This window comes from Camelus ferus, chromosome 30 (assembly GCF_009834535.1).
Source record: "Camelus ferus isolate YT-003-E chromosome 30, BCGSAC_Cfer_1.0, whole genome shotgun sequence".
Classification (NCBI taxonomy): Eukaryota; Metazoa; Chordata; class Mammalia; order Artiodactyla; family Camelidae; genus Camelus; species Camelus ferus.
The window spans coordinates 10,613,793-10,626,537 of NC_045725.1; the positions used below are offsets into that span (position 1 = coordinate 10,613,793).

General features: G+C 42.7%; 1 protein-coding gene and 1 pseudogene across 1 annotated transcript in view; one reads left to right on the forward strand and one right to left on the reverse strand.

Moving 5' to 3' along the window:
• LOC106730305 (rho GTPase-activating protein 20-like) overlaps positions 1 to 12,745 on the forward strand; it is a 67,134-nt gene that overhangs the window by 17,290 nt on the left and 37,099 nt on the right. The window contains exon 3 of the mRNA XM_032470519.1: positions 8,776 to 8,940. Within this exon, the coding sequence (XP_032326410.1) occupies positions 8,776 to 8,940 (165 nt within the window). The remainder of the gene's footprint in view (positions 1 to 8,775; positions 8,941 to 12,745) is intronic.
• On the reverse strand, positions 7,385 to 8,445 carry LOC116660623 (annotated as a pseudogene).

Sequence of the window (12,745 nt, forward strand, 5' to 3'; positions counted from 1 at the left end):
CACACTAATGTCTTCACAGTCTGGAAATAAATCAGGCCGCATGTATGTTTGCTCAGCTCCCAACACAGATGCAGTGCGTGCTTTCTGCTCTGTTAAGGCAATGATGTCATTCTAGCTGTGTGAAAAATGACTTTAAAAGGTGGTTGGGTTTTAGTAGTGCTGTCATTTCTTACTTTGTCTGGCCTTTAATATGTGCATTTCACACTTGAACATGTGCCGGCAGTGATTTTTAAGTATTCCATTTATTACTAACACTTTTAAGGACTTTCAATAAAGTAGAAATTAATACACTTGTTAATTAGTATTTGTTTATGATCATTGTGATTCATCTCTTGATGATCTGAACATGAGAAAAAAAATTTTGAGAATGATGAAAGGATTTTTTAATGATAATTTTAATACGATGATTCCTCGTGATGAATGTCCAGTTGGTGAGAACTTCATAATGTTTCTCTCTCTTTTTTTTTTTTTTTTAGTTTGGTTCTGATTTCAGTTCAGCACACATTTGTTGAATATATGCTAGGCTTTGTGTTTTATAAGGAGCAAAATTTAAAGATCTGCCCTTGTATGGGGGGTTAGAATTCCAAAATCACACTGGGCATCTTAGCACATGCTTTTGGAAATGTGCACACAGCCCAAGTCTTTGAGAGGGGTGAGTCTGAGCTAGACTCTGTTAACTTAGGCAAGAGAAACCGTTTTTTGAGGGTTTTTTTCCCCCTAATATCTTTTAGCTTTTTCTCAGTTTTGGAATACTTTGATCACTTGAAGCCGCTATGAATGAAATTGTGTGAAGTCAGATACTCATCTTTCTGGAATTCTCCTGTCCTCTTTTATTTTTATTTAGCAGCATTGATGGAAAAGAGTTCCAGAAATAGAGTGACGTGGATGTATAAGTGGGACTACAATCGTGAAGTAGGCGGGGAGCTGGAGCAAATAAGCAAATGCATCTGCCTCCTCCAGAGAGTTACTTCTTTACGCTGTGCTCTACCGGGTTACCATGGTAATCATGTCAAACAAGAGGACCGCTCTTTCCCACCCCTCTCCTAGTCCAGCCAAAGAGTATTAATACCAACATTAGATTCAGAGCAAAGTGGCTCTGAGGTTTGGTTTTGGTTTCTGAGTGGTCCAGATAAACTGAGTGATTTCCCTAGTTTAATTTTGTAGGTGGAGAAGACACTGTTTTGTTTGTTTAGCTATTAACCCTGCAAACGTTTTAGTCCTCTGTACCAGGCACAATTCTAGAAACAGAGGATCAGAAATAAGACATGGACTCTGCCTTACTGCACAGTCTAAGGTGCTCACTGGGAGCGCCATTCAGTTGGGGAAGCAGGGCTCACAGACACAAGACACATAAAGAACATGAAAGGGAGCATGCAATTCAGTGCTACGTAGCGCATCTGCAGTGCATTCAGTCCACGAGTAACACCTGTTACGAGTCAGATACAGCTACTCTATCAGAATACAGACTTTAAAGAAATATATTTGTATAGTTTCTGTTTAGAGAAGAGAAAGATTGCTAAGTAATGTAGGTAATTGAGACATACAGTGAAAATATTCCTGGTCTCCAAGTCTTTGTAGCAACAGTGTTTGTATTGTGACCAGTTTCAACCAAAAAAATGGGAAAACAGCCAAAGATCATTTACTGTGAGGAAAAACTAGGTGAAAAGGACTGCCAAAGCTGCTGCTTCTGCCCCAAATTGAATGCATAATCCAAAGCCTGCTTACTTTCAGCCATCAGAAAACCATTGCTCTAGGCCTGACTTTGCAATAAGCAGTTTGGTGACTTTGACAAATCAGTTGATCTTTTTGTGCTAAAGTTTTTCTTTTGTCCAAAACCTAACTCTCTTGAGAGACTCAGATCCAATGCCGACTCCTCTGTGAAGCTTTTTCTGATGTCTTCCTCCATGCCCACCCGCTTCATCCCCGTTCACCACCTAATTGTCTCAAAGGATGCCTTCTGACTCCTAAATTCCCTTCATCCTTGAGTTGTACCTCTTTTCTATGGTACTTACCACTTTGACCTTATATCGTATCATTTTTTACATCAAGTTACACCACTTTCAATACGTCTCGATGCCAATCAATGGTCCTGGTCAATTTAAAGGATTTTTTGTGTGTGTTTGGTTTTGCATCTTGCTTTGGTGACAGATGCCGAAGTTTTACAGGGTGAAAATAGTGATTTAAAATGCCAGGCCTTTTAAGTGCTGTGTCGTAGCAGATTTCACTCATACTTGCACAAGTGGTGACAGCCCAGGTGAAAAGGATTCATAATTGGAGTTTCTTATACAGTAGTAAATATAAAAATTGCTTCTCTTAGCAACTTAAAAATCTTTTAGCTCAACATTTGTTGACAGTATACATTGTATATATTCCATAGAAAGCTTTTATTTTAACGATTAGACTCACTTTTGTTTGAAATTGGAAAGTGTATTAGATTTTAATGCTTTCAGGAATTAATGTCAAGATTAGAATTCCCAACATAGGCTCAGCTGAAGCACTTGAAATAATATTAAGTTAGCCCTGTCTGAAATTACAGCATCTTTTTAGTATGTTATTTCTGTTTTACCTACAATAAGTGAGTTTTAGGACAGTAAAATAAACAACTTTTTGGTTCTATTTACTGACAGCCAACTCATTCTGCTTTATTAGTTTTCCCTTCTTCCTCAGCTTGTAACTGTCGGGGCGCCCAGGGCTCAGTACTTGACCCTGTTCTCCATCTATGCTAACTTGCTCCATGACCCGATCTCTGCCGTAGCTTTATCTCCCTTTTTCTAATTGTTATTTCAAATTTACATGCCTAAGACCAAATTCCTTATCCCCATCCCTACCCAAGGTCCCCATGCCAAAAATCAATCTGTCATCAAATCCTATTAAGTTCTACCTTGAATGTATCTAGGATAGAACTCTTTCTTACCACCTCCACAGCTACCAAACCACCATCATTTCTATACTGAGTTACTGCATTTCAAAAAGCCTCTAATGAGCTTTTACTAAGGAACTTTAATTCATTCTTTCATAATGAAGTAGAGCTGTCCTTTCTGAAGAGGTGTCATTTGCACCAGAGTGTTTGAAGTTCTAAAACTTGGGTTTTTATTGAATTGGGTTATGTCGTTGACATAATTTGCATGTATTTTTTTAAGTTCTCAGAGACGATGCTCATAAGATCTTGCTCTCTCCTGTAATGCCTTGACCTTATAATTCTCCCTATCATGCCTTGACAAGTGCTTTGTACTACGTGGATTCCCAGCAGATACTGTTGAGCAACTTCTGTGTCCGGGCTGTGAATAAGTCACATGGTTTACTCCACTCTTTGGAGATAATATCTCTTTGTGTATGGATCTCGCTCTGTTAGGGTGACTGTTTATCAGTGTCCTTCTCTGTCCTTTAGTCTCTCCTCCCATATTGCTTCTGCCTTTACTTATTTAATGTTTGTGTTTTCCTTGCTCTTTAAATATTAGCGTCGCTGATAAGATTATTGTTCTCATTGTGTCACTTATGCTGCCGGTTGCAATCAGTATTTTGATGATAATTTTGAAGTTGTCCTTTGTATCCTTGCTCACTCTGTTTATCTAACCATTCGTCCATGTATCCTACAAGCCCTTATCCTACCTTAGTACATTTTGAACCTGGCATTATCATTATCATTAGGCTCTGTTCTGTAATCTCAAGTCAGAATTCAGACTGTGTAGTATGAGCTACATGCTGCATCATTTAATCAGCAATGTTAATTTGGAAGTGAAAATAGTAGTACATATTGCATACAACCTCGTTATGGTATAATCTCTACATACACTTTTCTTTGGTAATTTGAATGGGATTTGAATGTGATTTTTATCTAGATGATGCCTATTGAAATGTAACTGTAACTTTTTGTATTTTATACCATTAATAAGACAGATAATTCCTTTAGACTAGATTTCCTAAAAATGTGCGCTTTTTTTAATGTTTGAAATGTTTGAGATAGTCATGAATATCTAAGGGACAGATTTGTATTGTTGAATAAGATAGAATTTTGATTTGATAATAGTTTTTGTGGCTTCATTTCAGTAGTCATCTCTTTGTTCTAAATTATTTCTGGGCTAATTTATTCTCTAAGATTTACTAGGGTTAGCTTTGCTCAGGCAATATAGAGATTGGTAACGTGACTTATCATCATAACCAGGTAGGGTAAAATAGATGCCAGAATTTGAATGCGAGGTTAAATGAGTTGGGCTTACTCTTTAGACAGTGTACATGCTGTGCATTGACAATATACGTCAAGAAGACTAATATGATAGAAGCAAGAAGTGAATAGTATGGATTGAAAAAGTAAGAGCAAGGAAGTAGAGAGTCCAGTTAGGAGTTTATTACAAATCTAGACTCAGGAGATTTTATTTTTTAATTAGAATGTCCTTAAACATAAGATGTGATTACATATGGGGGACAAAAGAGAGAATAAAAAGTAGCAGAAGGGCCCTCATTCATTTCTCATGGGATTGTACAACGGTTACAACCACTGTGAAAAGCAGTTTGGTGGTTCCTCAGTGACTTAAACATAGAATTACCATATTATACAGCAGTTCCACTGCTGGGTCTACTCAGAAGATAAAAGCAGGTTTTCAAACAAGTGTGCACACATTTTTTATAGCAGCACTATTCACAATAGCCATGAAACAGCCCAAATGTCCATCACCTACTGAATGGATATCCATACAATGGAATATTATTCACCAATAAAAAGGAATGAAGTACTGATTCATGCTACAATATGGATGAACCCTGAAAGCATTATGCAAAATGAAAGAAACCAGACATAAAAGGCCAAATATTTTATGGGCTGAAATATCCAGAGTAGGCAAATTCATAGAGACAGAAAGAGGTTAGTAGTTGCCAGGGACTGGGTAGAGTGGGGAGTGATTGTTTAATAGGTTCAGGTTTTCCTTTGGGGATGATGAAAATATTCAGGAACTCTAGGTAGCGGTGATAGTTGCACAACATTGTGAACATACTGAGTGCCACTGAATTTTAAAATGGTTAAAATGATAAATTTTATTTTATGTGTGTTTTGCCATAATTTTTAAAAATAACTTAAAATTAAGCTAGTTTTTTTTTTTTTTTTTAAAGTGGTGCTAGAGTAAGAATCATGGACTTAAATGCTTTCAGGTCCCTGGGAGTTGCAGGATACAGAGTAAAGAGTTTGCAAGTGAGGGAATGTGGTGAACCAGGCAATCAGAATGCAGGCCAAATAAAACATGACTGTGGGCTGTGGTTCTCAACCTCTGTTACAGAGTGAACTGAGCAGCAATGACGTGATGTCAAGTAGCTGCTTTATGGTAGAATCAGACTCAGCAGTTGTGTAAGAGTAGAGGGTAAGTCTAACTTGTTTACCCCATGTGTTCACCATTCAGCATGGTGCCTAGCCAACACACACAGATGCTCAGAAGGCATTTGTTGGATGAAAAATAAATTAAAAATAAGTAAATAAATAAAGACTGGGCAGTAAGTCTGTTGTATTCCTTTTCTCAGCCAAGTCGATCTCCATTTACCCCACCCCCAACTAATCAGTTTGCAAATTTTAACGATCTATATTTTTAATATCTCTTGAATATGTTTTTTCTCCTATATCCTCTATCCTTTTCTCACTGCCAACTCAGGCCCATGACATTTCTTGCCTGAGATTACTGCAACAAATTCCTAAAGGTCTCCCTTCCTCTAAGCTTGCCTTCATTTATTCTCTTCAACATACTGTAAACCACAGCGTCCTGCTTAAAATCCTGCAGTGCTTTCATACGGAGTCTGAAGGTTGTGGGGAAAACACCTGTAATATATTGCCCCTTCCTCGTCTGCTGCTCCTCCTCTCAGACCTCTGTCATGCCAGCCGCTGGGAACTTCCCAGGGTTACTGATGCACGCCCTCCTGTCTTTGACACGCTCTTCTTTTTCCATAGAATGCCCTTCAGTCTTCGTTGTCCTTCCATCCTTTAAGACTTTGATTCCTCCAAGAAACTTTCCTAACCAATTCAGTCTCAGAAAGGGCCTCCTATTTTGGCTTTTCTCTTTGCCCACAGTGCCCTGCATTTCTTTTATGTCACTTACCTCACTGGCGTATCATGACGTTTACTTGTCTGATTCCCTTGTCACATTGCTAACTCCCTGAGGCTAGAAACCACATCTATCTCCAGTGCCTGGCACATGGCAGCCACCCAGCAAAGGCAACCCTGATCACTATTACAAACAACTAACTTATTATATGGTGATCATATACTCAGTGTATTTTAAATGAGAATGCTTTAAGAGGTTCAAGGTAGGATATGTGTTAGATATGTAAGAAATGCCGATAAGAATTCAAATGAGAGAAATTTTTCATGAAAGAGATGGCGTTTGGAATGAGCAGGGACCACGTGTTAGGCTTCGAGGTTATCAGGACCCTACCTAGTACTGGGGACTGGTACTACCCAGCCATCAGTAGCCGTTAGTTGATTCCCCCTTATAAACACAGGCATTTCCAAGAAGAATTCTGAATTTTAGTTTATTTTCTTTCGTGATTTAAGATGAAGCAACACTACCTCTAAAACTGTACCTGACAGTGGACTCACTGTTACAGTGAGCTTCAGGGGTAAATATCGGGACACTAGTGTGGCCCAGCCTCATGAAAGCTGTCGTCTAATTTTAGTGAAAAATGATTAAGGTCCTAAAACTGCTTTTTGCCTTTCAGAAATGGCTTCACAAACGTATTTGAAAATGGAATGTTAATACATAAGAAGCAGGCAGCAGGTTGACTCTTAGACTCCCCTTGTACTTGTTAGCTCGTTTTAGAGCGCTCTTAAGTGTAAGTTGTAAATCGTAATCAGGCTATATTAAGAGGCTAAATAGAAGGTTATAATCTTACCCTCCTCCCCATTTCCATACTCCAAGAGACTAAAATAAAACACATCTATCTGCATTGCACTCAATAAAAATACACACTTTAGAGTCACATAATTGAGAAATACAGTTTTAAGTAGGAAACGCTGATAAGATTGTCATTTTAGAAAACACAAATTTTTGTTTCCTTCTGTAAAAGACAGTTTTTCTTTTTAAATTATGTGAGAGCTGAGATGTTTATTTTTACTGTGGACTGCTAAGTTGGTTTTTTTTTTTTTAATCAATACTTAGATTGCTAAAATCGTGAGGCATCTCTTGCCATGCTTATTACACATAGATCTTTAAAAATGACAGACTGTACGACATGTACATTGATAAATCCACACTAGAAAAAAAAAGATTTTTATTTCATTGTGGATTTTCCCCTAGAACTACCATCAAATCTATTTATTTAAAACTATTATTGTAAGATGGGAAAAGAGTTATTATGTATTAAAATCCTTTGGGATTGCTTTTAAATGCAGAACTTTTTTTTTTCCGGGTGACATTATTTTTATTGATGGTAAGTGCAAGCAGGTGTGAGTGGCTGTTCCTCTTTCAGAGGGTGCTGGGCTGAAGAAGCCGGGAAGGGAGGGCCAGAGCTGGGCTGTGGATGCAGGATTCGCTCCTTATTTGGGTGGGAACGCTGCATTCGCAGAGGAAGATTTACTGCGGGACCAGGCATAGGCACGGGGGAGGCCAGCGGCACCAGCCATCAGGCCGCACTTTCTATCTGGAGAAGAGCCGCCTCGGCAGCCTCAGGTCTCCGGGGATCTTCCTCGGTGCCTCGCGGAGGTTCTGGCTCTGGCTTGGCCTCCAGCGCAGGCTGGGCTTCGGGCTGGCCCTCAGCACTCCGGCCAGGCCCAAAGCGAGGTGGCTTAACAGGCATGGGTGCCGGCGCAGCAGGGCCTTTACGGCCCGATAGGGCCCCTCGCAGGCTCTGGACCTTCTGCACCCGGTGCGCCGCAGCCGCCGCGCCCTGGCCTCCGCGGGCTCCTCGTCGGAGCGCTTCTCAGCTTCGGCCTCGGGCTGCTCTTGGCCAGCTTCGGCCTGTTCCGCCGGGCCTGAGGGCTCCGACGCCTTCCGGAAGGCTCTGGCTGGGAGTTCTGCCTCCTCCCGGAACAGCAGAACGCGGAGCTTCCCGCGCGCCACCAGCAGCCCGCGGTCGGCCTCCAGCCGCTGCCCCGGGCCGGCGCGGCGCCCCGCGCTCCTGGGCAGCACCCGCGTGCGCGCCCACGCGCTCCGCCCCGGCCAGCAGCCGAGCCGGCGTGCTGCTCGGGGTGTCGTGCCTGCGACTCGGCGCGCCCGGGCCACTCTGGATGCGGCTCACGGGGCCGGCCAGGCCCCTCTGCGGCTCGCGCAGCGCCTCCAGCATGGTGGCCAGCTTCTCCAGCAGGGTCACGGCGGCGACCGCGTGCACCGGGCCCCCGGGCCCAGGCCCCGGCTCCAGCGCACTCTCCCCTATGACCCCCGACCGCCCGCTTGGCTCTCCGCGCAGCCGCCGGCTGCGCTCTGGGCTGGGGCTGCCTTTCCTGGCTCCTCCCCAGCTCCGGCCCTGCAGAACATTTTTAAAATAACTTAATTAACCTTTGGTCTATGCTAACCACAGCAAAAAGAAGTTTGCAAGGTTGTGAAGCAACTAAAATTCTCCGACAGTCTTGTTGAATATATAAATTGATACAACCACTCTAGAAAATTATCTGGTAGTTTTTTATAAGATTAAACATACACCTACTTTGTGACCCAACAATTTTGCCGTGAGGTGTTTATCCAAGAAAAATGAAAACGTAGGTCATAAAAAGACTAGTACAAAGCTGTGATTTTTGTAGAAATTTTGTAGAAAGTCTATATTTGATCACCTGACCAAAGATCTGTGGCGTTTGATCTGTTGCAGGGAAAGCCCGTCTGCTAGCCTGGACACATGTGCATTTCTGTCATCGTTCTTGTGCTCCAGTAGGACCCTGCTAATTGATGGCAGGGTGGAACTCAGAAGAGGCCTGCAGAGTCAGGAGGAGCATCTTTTCCTATTCAATGACCTGTTTGTTGTGGCAACAATCAAGTGAGTATACTCTATACATTCTCCCCTGGTTATCATTATAAAATTGCATTTCCACTGACAAAGGCAACCTTTCTGTTCTTTGCTTACTATGAGACTATCTGGACTCTGTTACCATAACTAATATCTGAAGTGAGTTTTATGTTTGTTTTGGTTTGGTTTTGAAAAGAGTGTTTCAATTATTTATTCATTCAACAGGTGTTCATTTAGACCCCACTCTGTGCCATGTTCTCTGTAAATACAGGGGGTGCAAAGAAGACCGTGATGGACATGATCCCTGCTTTCATATTTTTATGTGTAGACATTATCTTCATTGTTACTTTTAGCAGTTTATTCTTTTAAACACTTTTTAGAATCCTAAATGTTACAGTTTGGACTCCAGACATTTTCTCCCAAGACACTGAGGTAAGCCTCGATTGCCCAAATGTCCTTTCCCTTTCCTTTTATACACTGTTGGCCTCTGAATTCTTACACATCAACAAGGACTCCTTTCTCTGAGTCGTTGTGCAGAGGTGGAAACGAATACTGTGCTTAGAACACGTGATGTTGTAGAACTCAGCCTGATTGGCCAACCATTTTACATCACACCAGTCATTGTTACTCCATAATCAAGATACTGTTCAATTGGTTTGTAAAACATTCTCTCTGCCTAATTCCAGTCGCTCAGCACTCTGGACTGAGTGTGTAGTGTGAGAGTGGTAGCCTGGGTCAGGTCCAGCACACTTTGCTGCAATAACACAGAACAGTGAGAGCCAACTGGCCAGCATCCTGTTTACTGGAGGCCTAGTCCACAGCTCTGCAGGTCTGCATGGCGAGAGGAATCAGCTGCCCACTATCCAAAGTGATTTCTTGGGGTCAGTAGAGTCTCTCTCTCAGTGTCTGCTTCCTTGATGCTTTCATTCTAATGTGTGGGGGCAGACATTACAAATTGTACTTAGTGTTGAGAAGAAAATAGAGTGCTGGTTGAAGTGAAATATGGGATATATGTTAGGTAGGTGTAGTCAAGGGGGAAAAAAATCAATGAAGGATAAAAAACAAACAGCCATTCAGATATTAGGAAGATGGGCAGAGGAGACAGCAGGTACAAAGGTGGTGCAGAAAGCTTTGCCCTTTGGGGGAGTTAAAAGAAAGCCTGTCACTGGAGCATGATAAGCAGGGGAAATAGGCAACGATCAGCTTATCAGGACCTTTGGGGGCTGCTTTAATTGTCTATTGTCATATAACAAATTATCCCAAAACACAACAGCTTATGAGTATGAATGCCTTTGTACATTTTCTCTGAGCCAAGAATCTGAGAGTGGCTTAGCTAGTCGTTCTGGCTCAGAGGCTCTCATGAGGTTGCAGTCAAACTGTTGACCATGGTGACAGTCATGTCAGAGCTTAAATGGAGCTAGAGAATCCCCTTCCCATCTCACTCAGGGGGGCTGGCAGGCCTCGGGTCCTCAGCGGCTGTTGGCCCAGGGCTGTAGGTCTTCTCCAGGTAGGTCTCCTCAAAGTGAAAGATCCAAGAACGTGAGGAAGAGAGTACATAAGGGAAAGACCCCCCAAAACAGAAGCTGCAGTCTTATAACCTGTTTCGGCAGTGGCGTACCATCATTTCCAGTGTCTGCTGCTGGCCACAGAGACCACCCTTGGTGCAGTTGGGAGGGAACTAAACAAGGGTATGAATATCAGGAAACAGGCATCATTGGGGACCATCTTGGAGGCCGGGTACCACAAAGGCTATGATGGGAGTTTGGATTCTATTCCAAAGGGTTTTAATTAGTTCATATTTTAAAAATATTGTTCCGGCTATGACAGATAATGGATTAGAGGGTTGGCAAGAGTAGAAGCAGGGAGACTCAACAGGAGGTTATTGTCCTAGACCTGATAAGAGATAGTGAGGGCCTTAACTGGGGAAATGGCAGTTACATGAAGGATACCAACATATTTGGAATATACTGTAGAGGTAACCAAAAGAATTCACTTTTCACACAACACTAAATGCCAATGCAGTTAACATCCAGCCTAGAAAACAGTGGTTGCAACTTGCTGCATCCCCCATTCTCATTGTTTATGAAACATCCTAAAAGATAAGAGTCGTTTAACAAATCCAGTCTCATCAAAGAGATTGTTAGTCACTAGAGAATAGTAAACACTTTTTTCTACTATCCACACCCTCACACCTAGTTACGCAATGTCATAGATAAGACGTGGGTGGGGAGGAGATCCGGACAGTGGAGTGGGAGGACGGTGGGCTCACCTGCCCCCAGGAACACGTCAAAAGTACAGCTACATGTGGAGCAATTCTCACGGAAAAGCTGGAGACTGGCAGAAAGACTTTTCTACAACCAAGGCTGCAAAGAAAGATCCGCAAGGAGTCAGGTAGAAAGGCAGGAGAAGCAATCAGGTCGGGGCCCCCACCCCTAGGAGGGGACACAGAAGAAGACGGGGGTATCATGGGCTTGCAAGTCTTACCTGGGGAACGAGTGATTTGAAACATATATTGGGCACCCTAGCCAATACCAAGAAGACAAGTCCCTTTGAAAACCAGTAGGAGGGCTGTAAGGAACCGAGAGTCCACTCATGAAGAATGTGCACACACTCTTGCTTACTCCTCAAACCAAGTGGAGGAGGCAGATTAAAACTGCCCAGGGCTCTGACCCAGTGCACACCCCGGCATCGTCTCTGACTAGCTCAACTTCCAACCAGGGTGTTGCCAAGAAGAGTGTGCACTTGGCGGACACAGAGCCAGCTCAGACCCAGCACTGCAATTGAATGAGCCAAGGACATTTATCACTGGCACTCATGTAGGGGACAGATTGGGAGCTGTCTGGAGCTCTGACTGGTATACTGGGGACTGTCCCAGTGTGCACCCCAGCTGCACCAGGCGGCCACGCCAAACTCCTCTTACTCCATCACTGCTCCCGTCTGTGGCAAAGGTGCCACTGCTGGGAGAAGGAAGAGTACACATTTAGAGGGAACAGCACTAGCTCAGACCTGACCCTCAGGGTTTCTGTTCCAGCACCTTTGGACCTGACCCTGCCCCCAGTAGGGTGGTGACGGCCACTGAGCACAGGAGAAGCTCCAGCTCGCACCTGACTCAGGGTGTAGCCCCTCCAGCTCCAGTCCTACCTCTCACCAAGGTGACAGGTGGCAGCGTATCCTGGGAGAAGACGTGACCCACACTCAGTTAAGATCCAGCTCTCCCACCAAAGCCCCTCAGAATATGCAGACTTCCATAGGCATGCTCCCATACAAGGGCACCCTTTTAAGACTGAGATAGGTAAGTGTTTCACCTAATTTCATAGAAACAGAGAAAGTTAGACAAAATAAAAAGACATAGGAGTTTGTTTCAAACAAAAAACAAAGAAAAACCCTAAAAAACAACAAATGAAACAGATAAAGAACATACCAGATAAAGAGTTCAAAGCATTAGTAGTCAAAATGCTACCTGAACTTGGGAAAAGAATAGATGAAAACAGTGAGAATGCTGACAAAGAACTAGAAAATACAAAAAGCACCAGTCAGAGCTTGAGAATACAGTAACGGAAATGAAAAACATACTAGAAGGAGCTAATAGCCAGGTAGGTGATACAGATGACTGTATAAGTGATCTTGAAGACAGGATAATGGAAATCACCCAATGAAAAAAGAAAAACAAATTAAAAAATAAGGACAGTTAGAGGGAACTATAGGACAACATGAAGAGTATTAATAGTCATATTATAGGATCCTAGAAGGAGAAGGGAGAGAGAAAGGGGCCAAAAATGTATTTGAGGAAATTATGGCTGAAAACTTCCCAAACTGAAGAAGGAGGCAGATAACC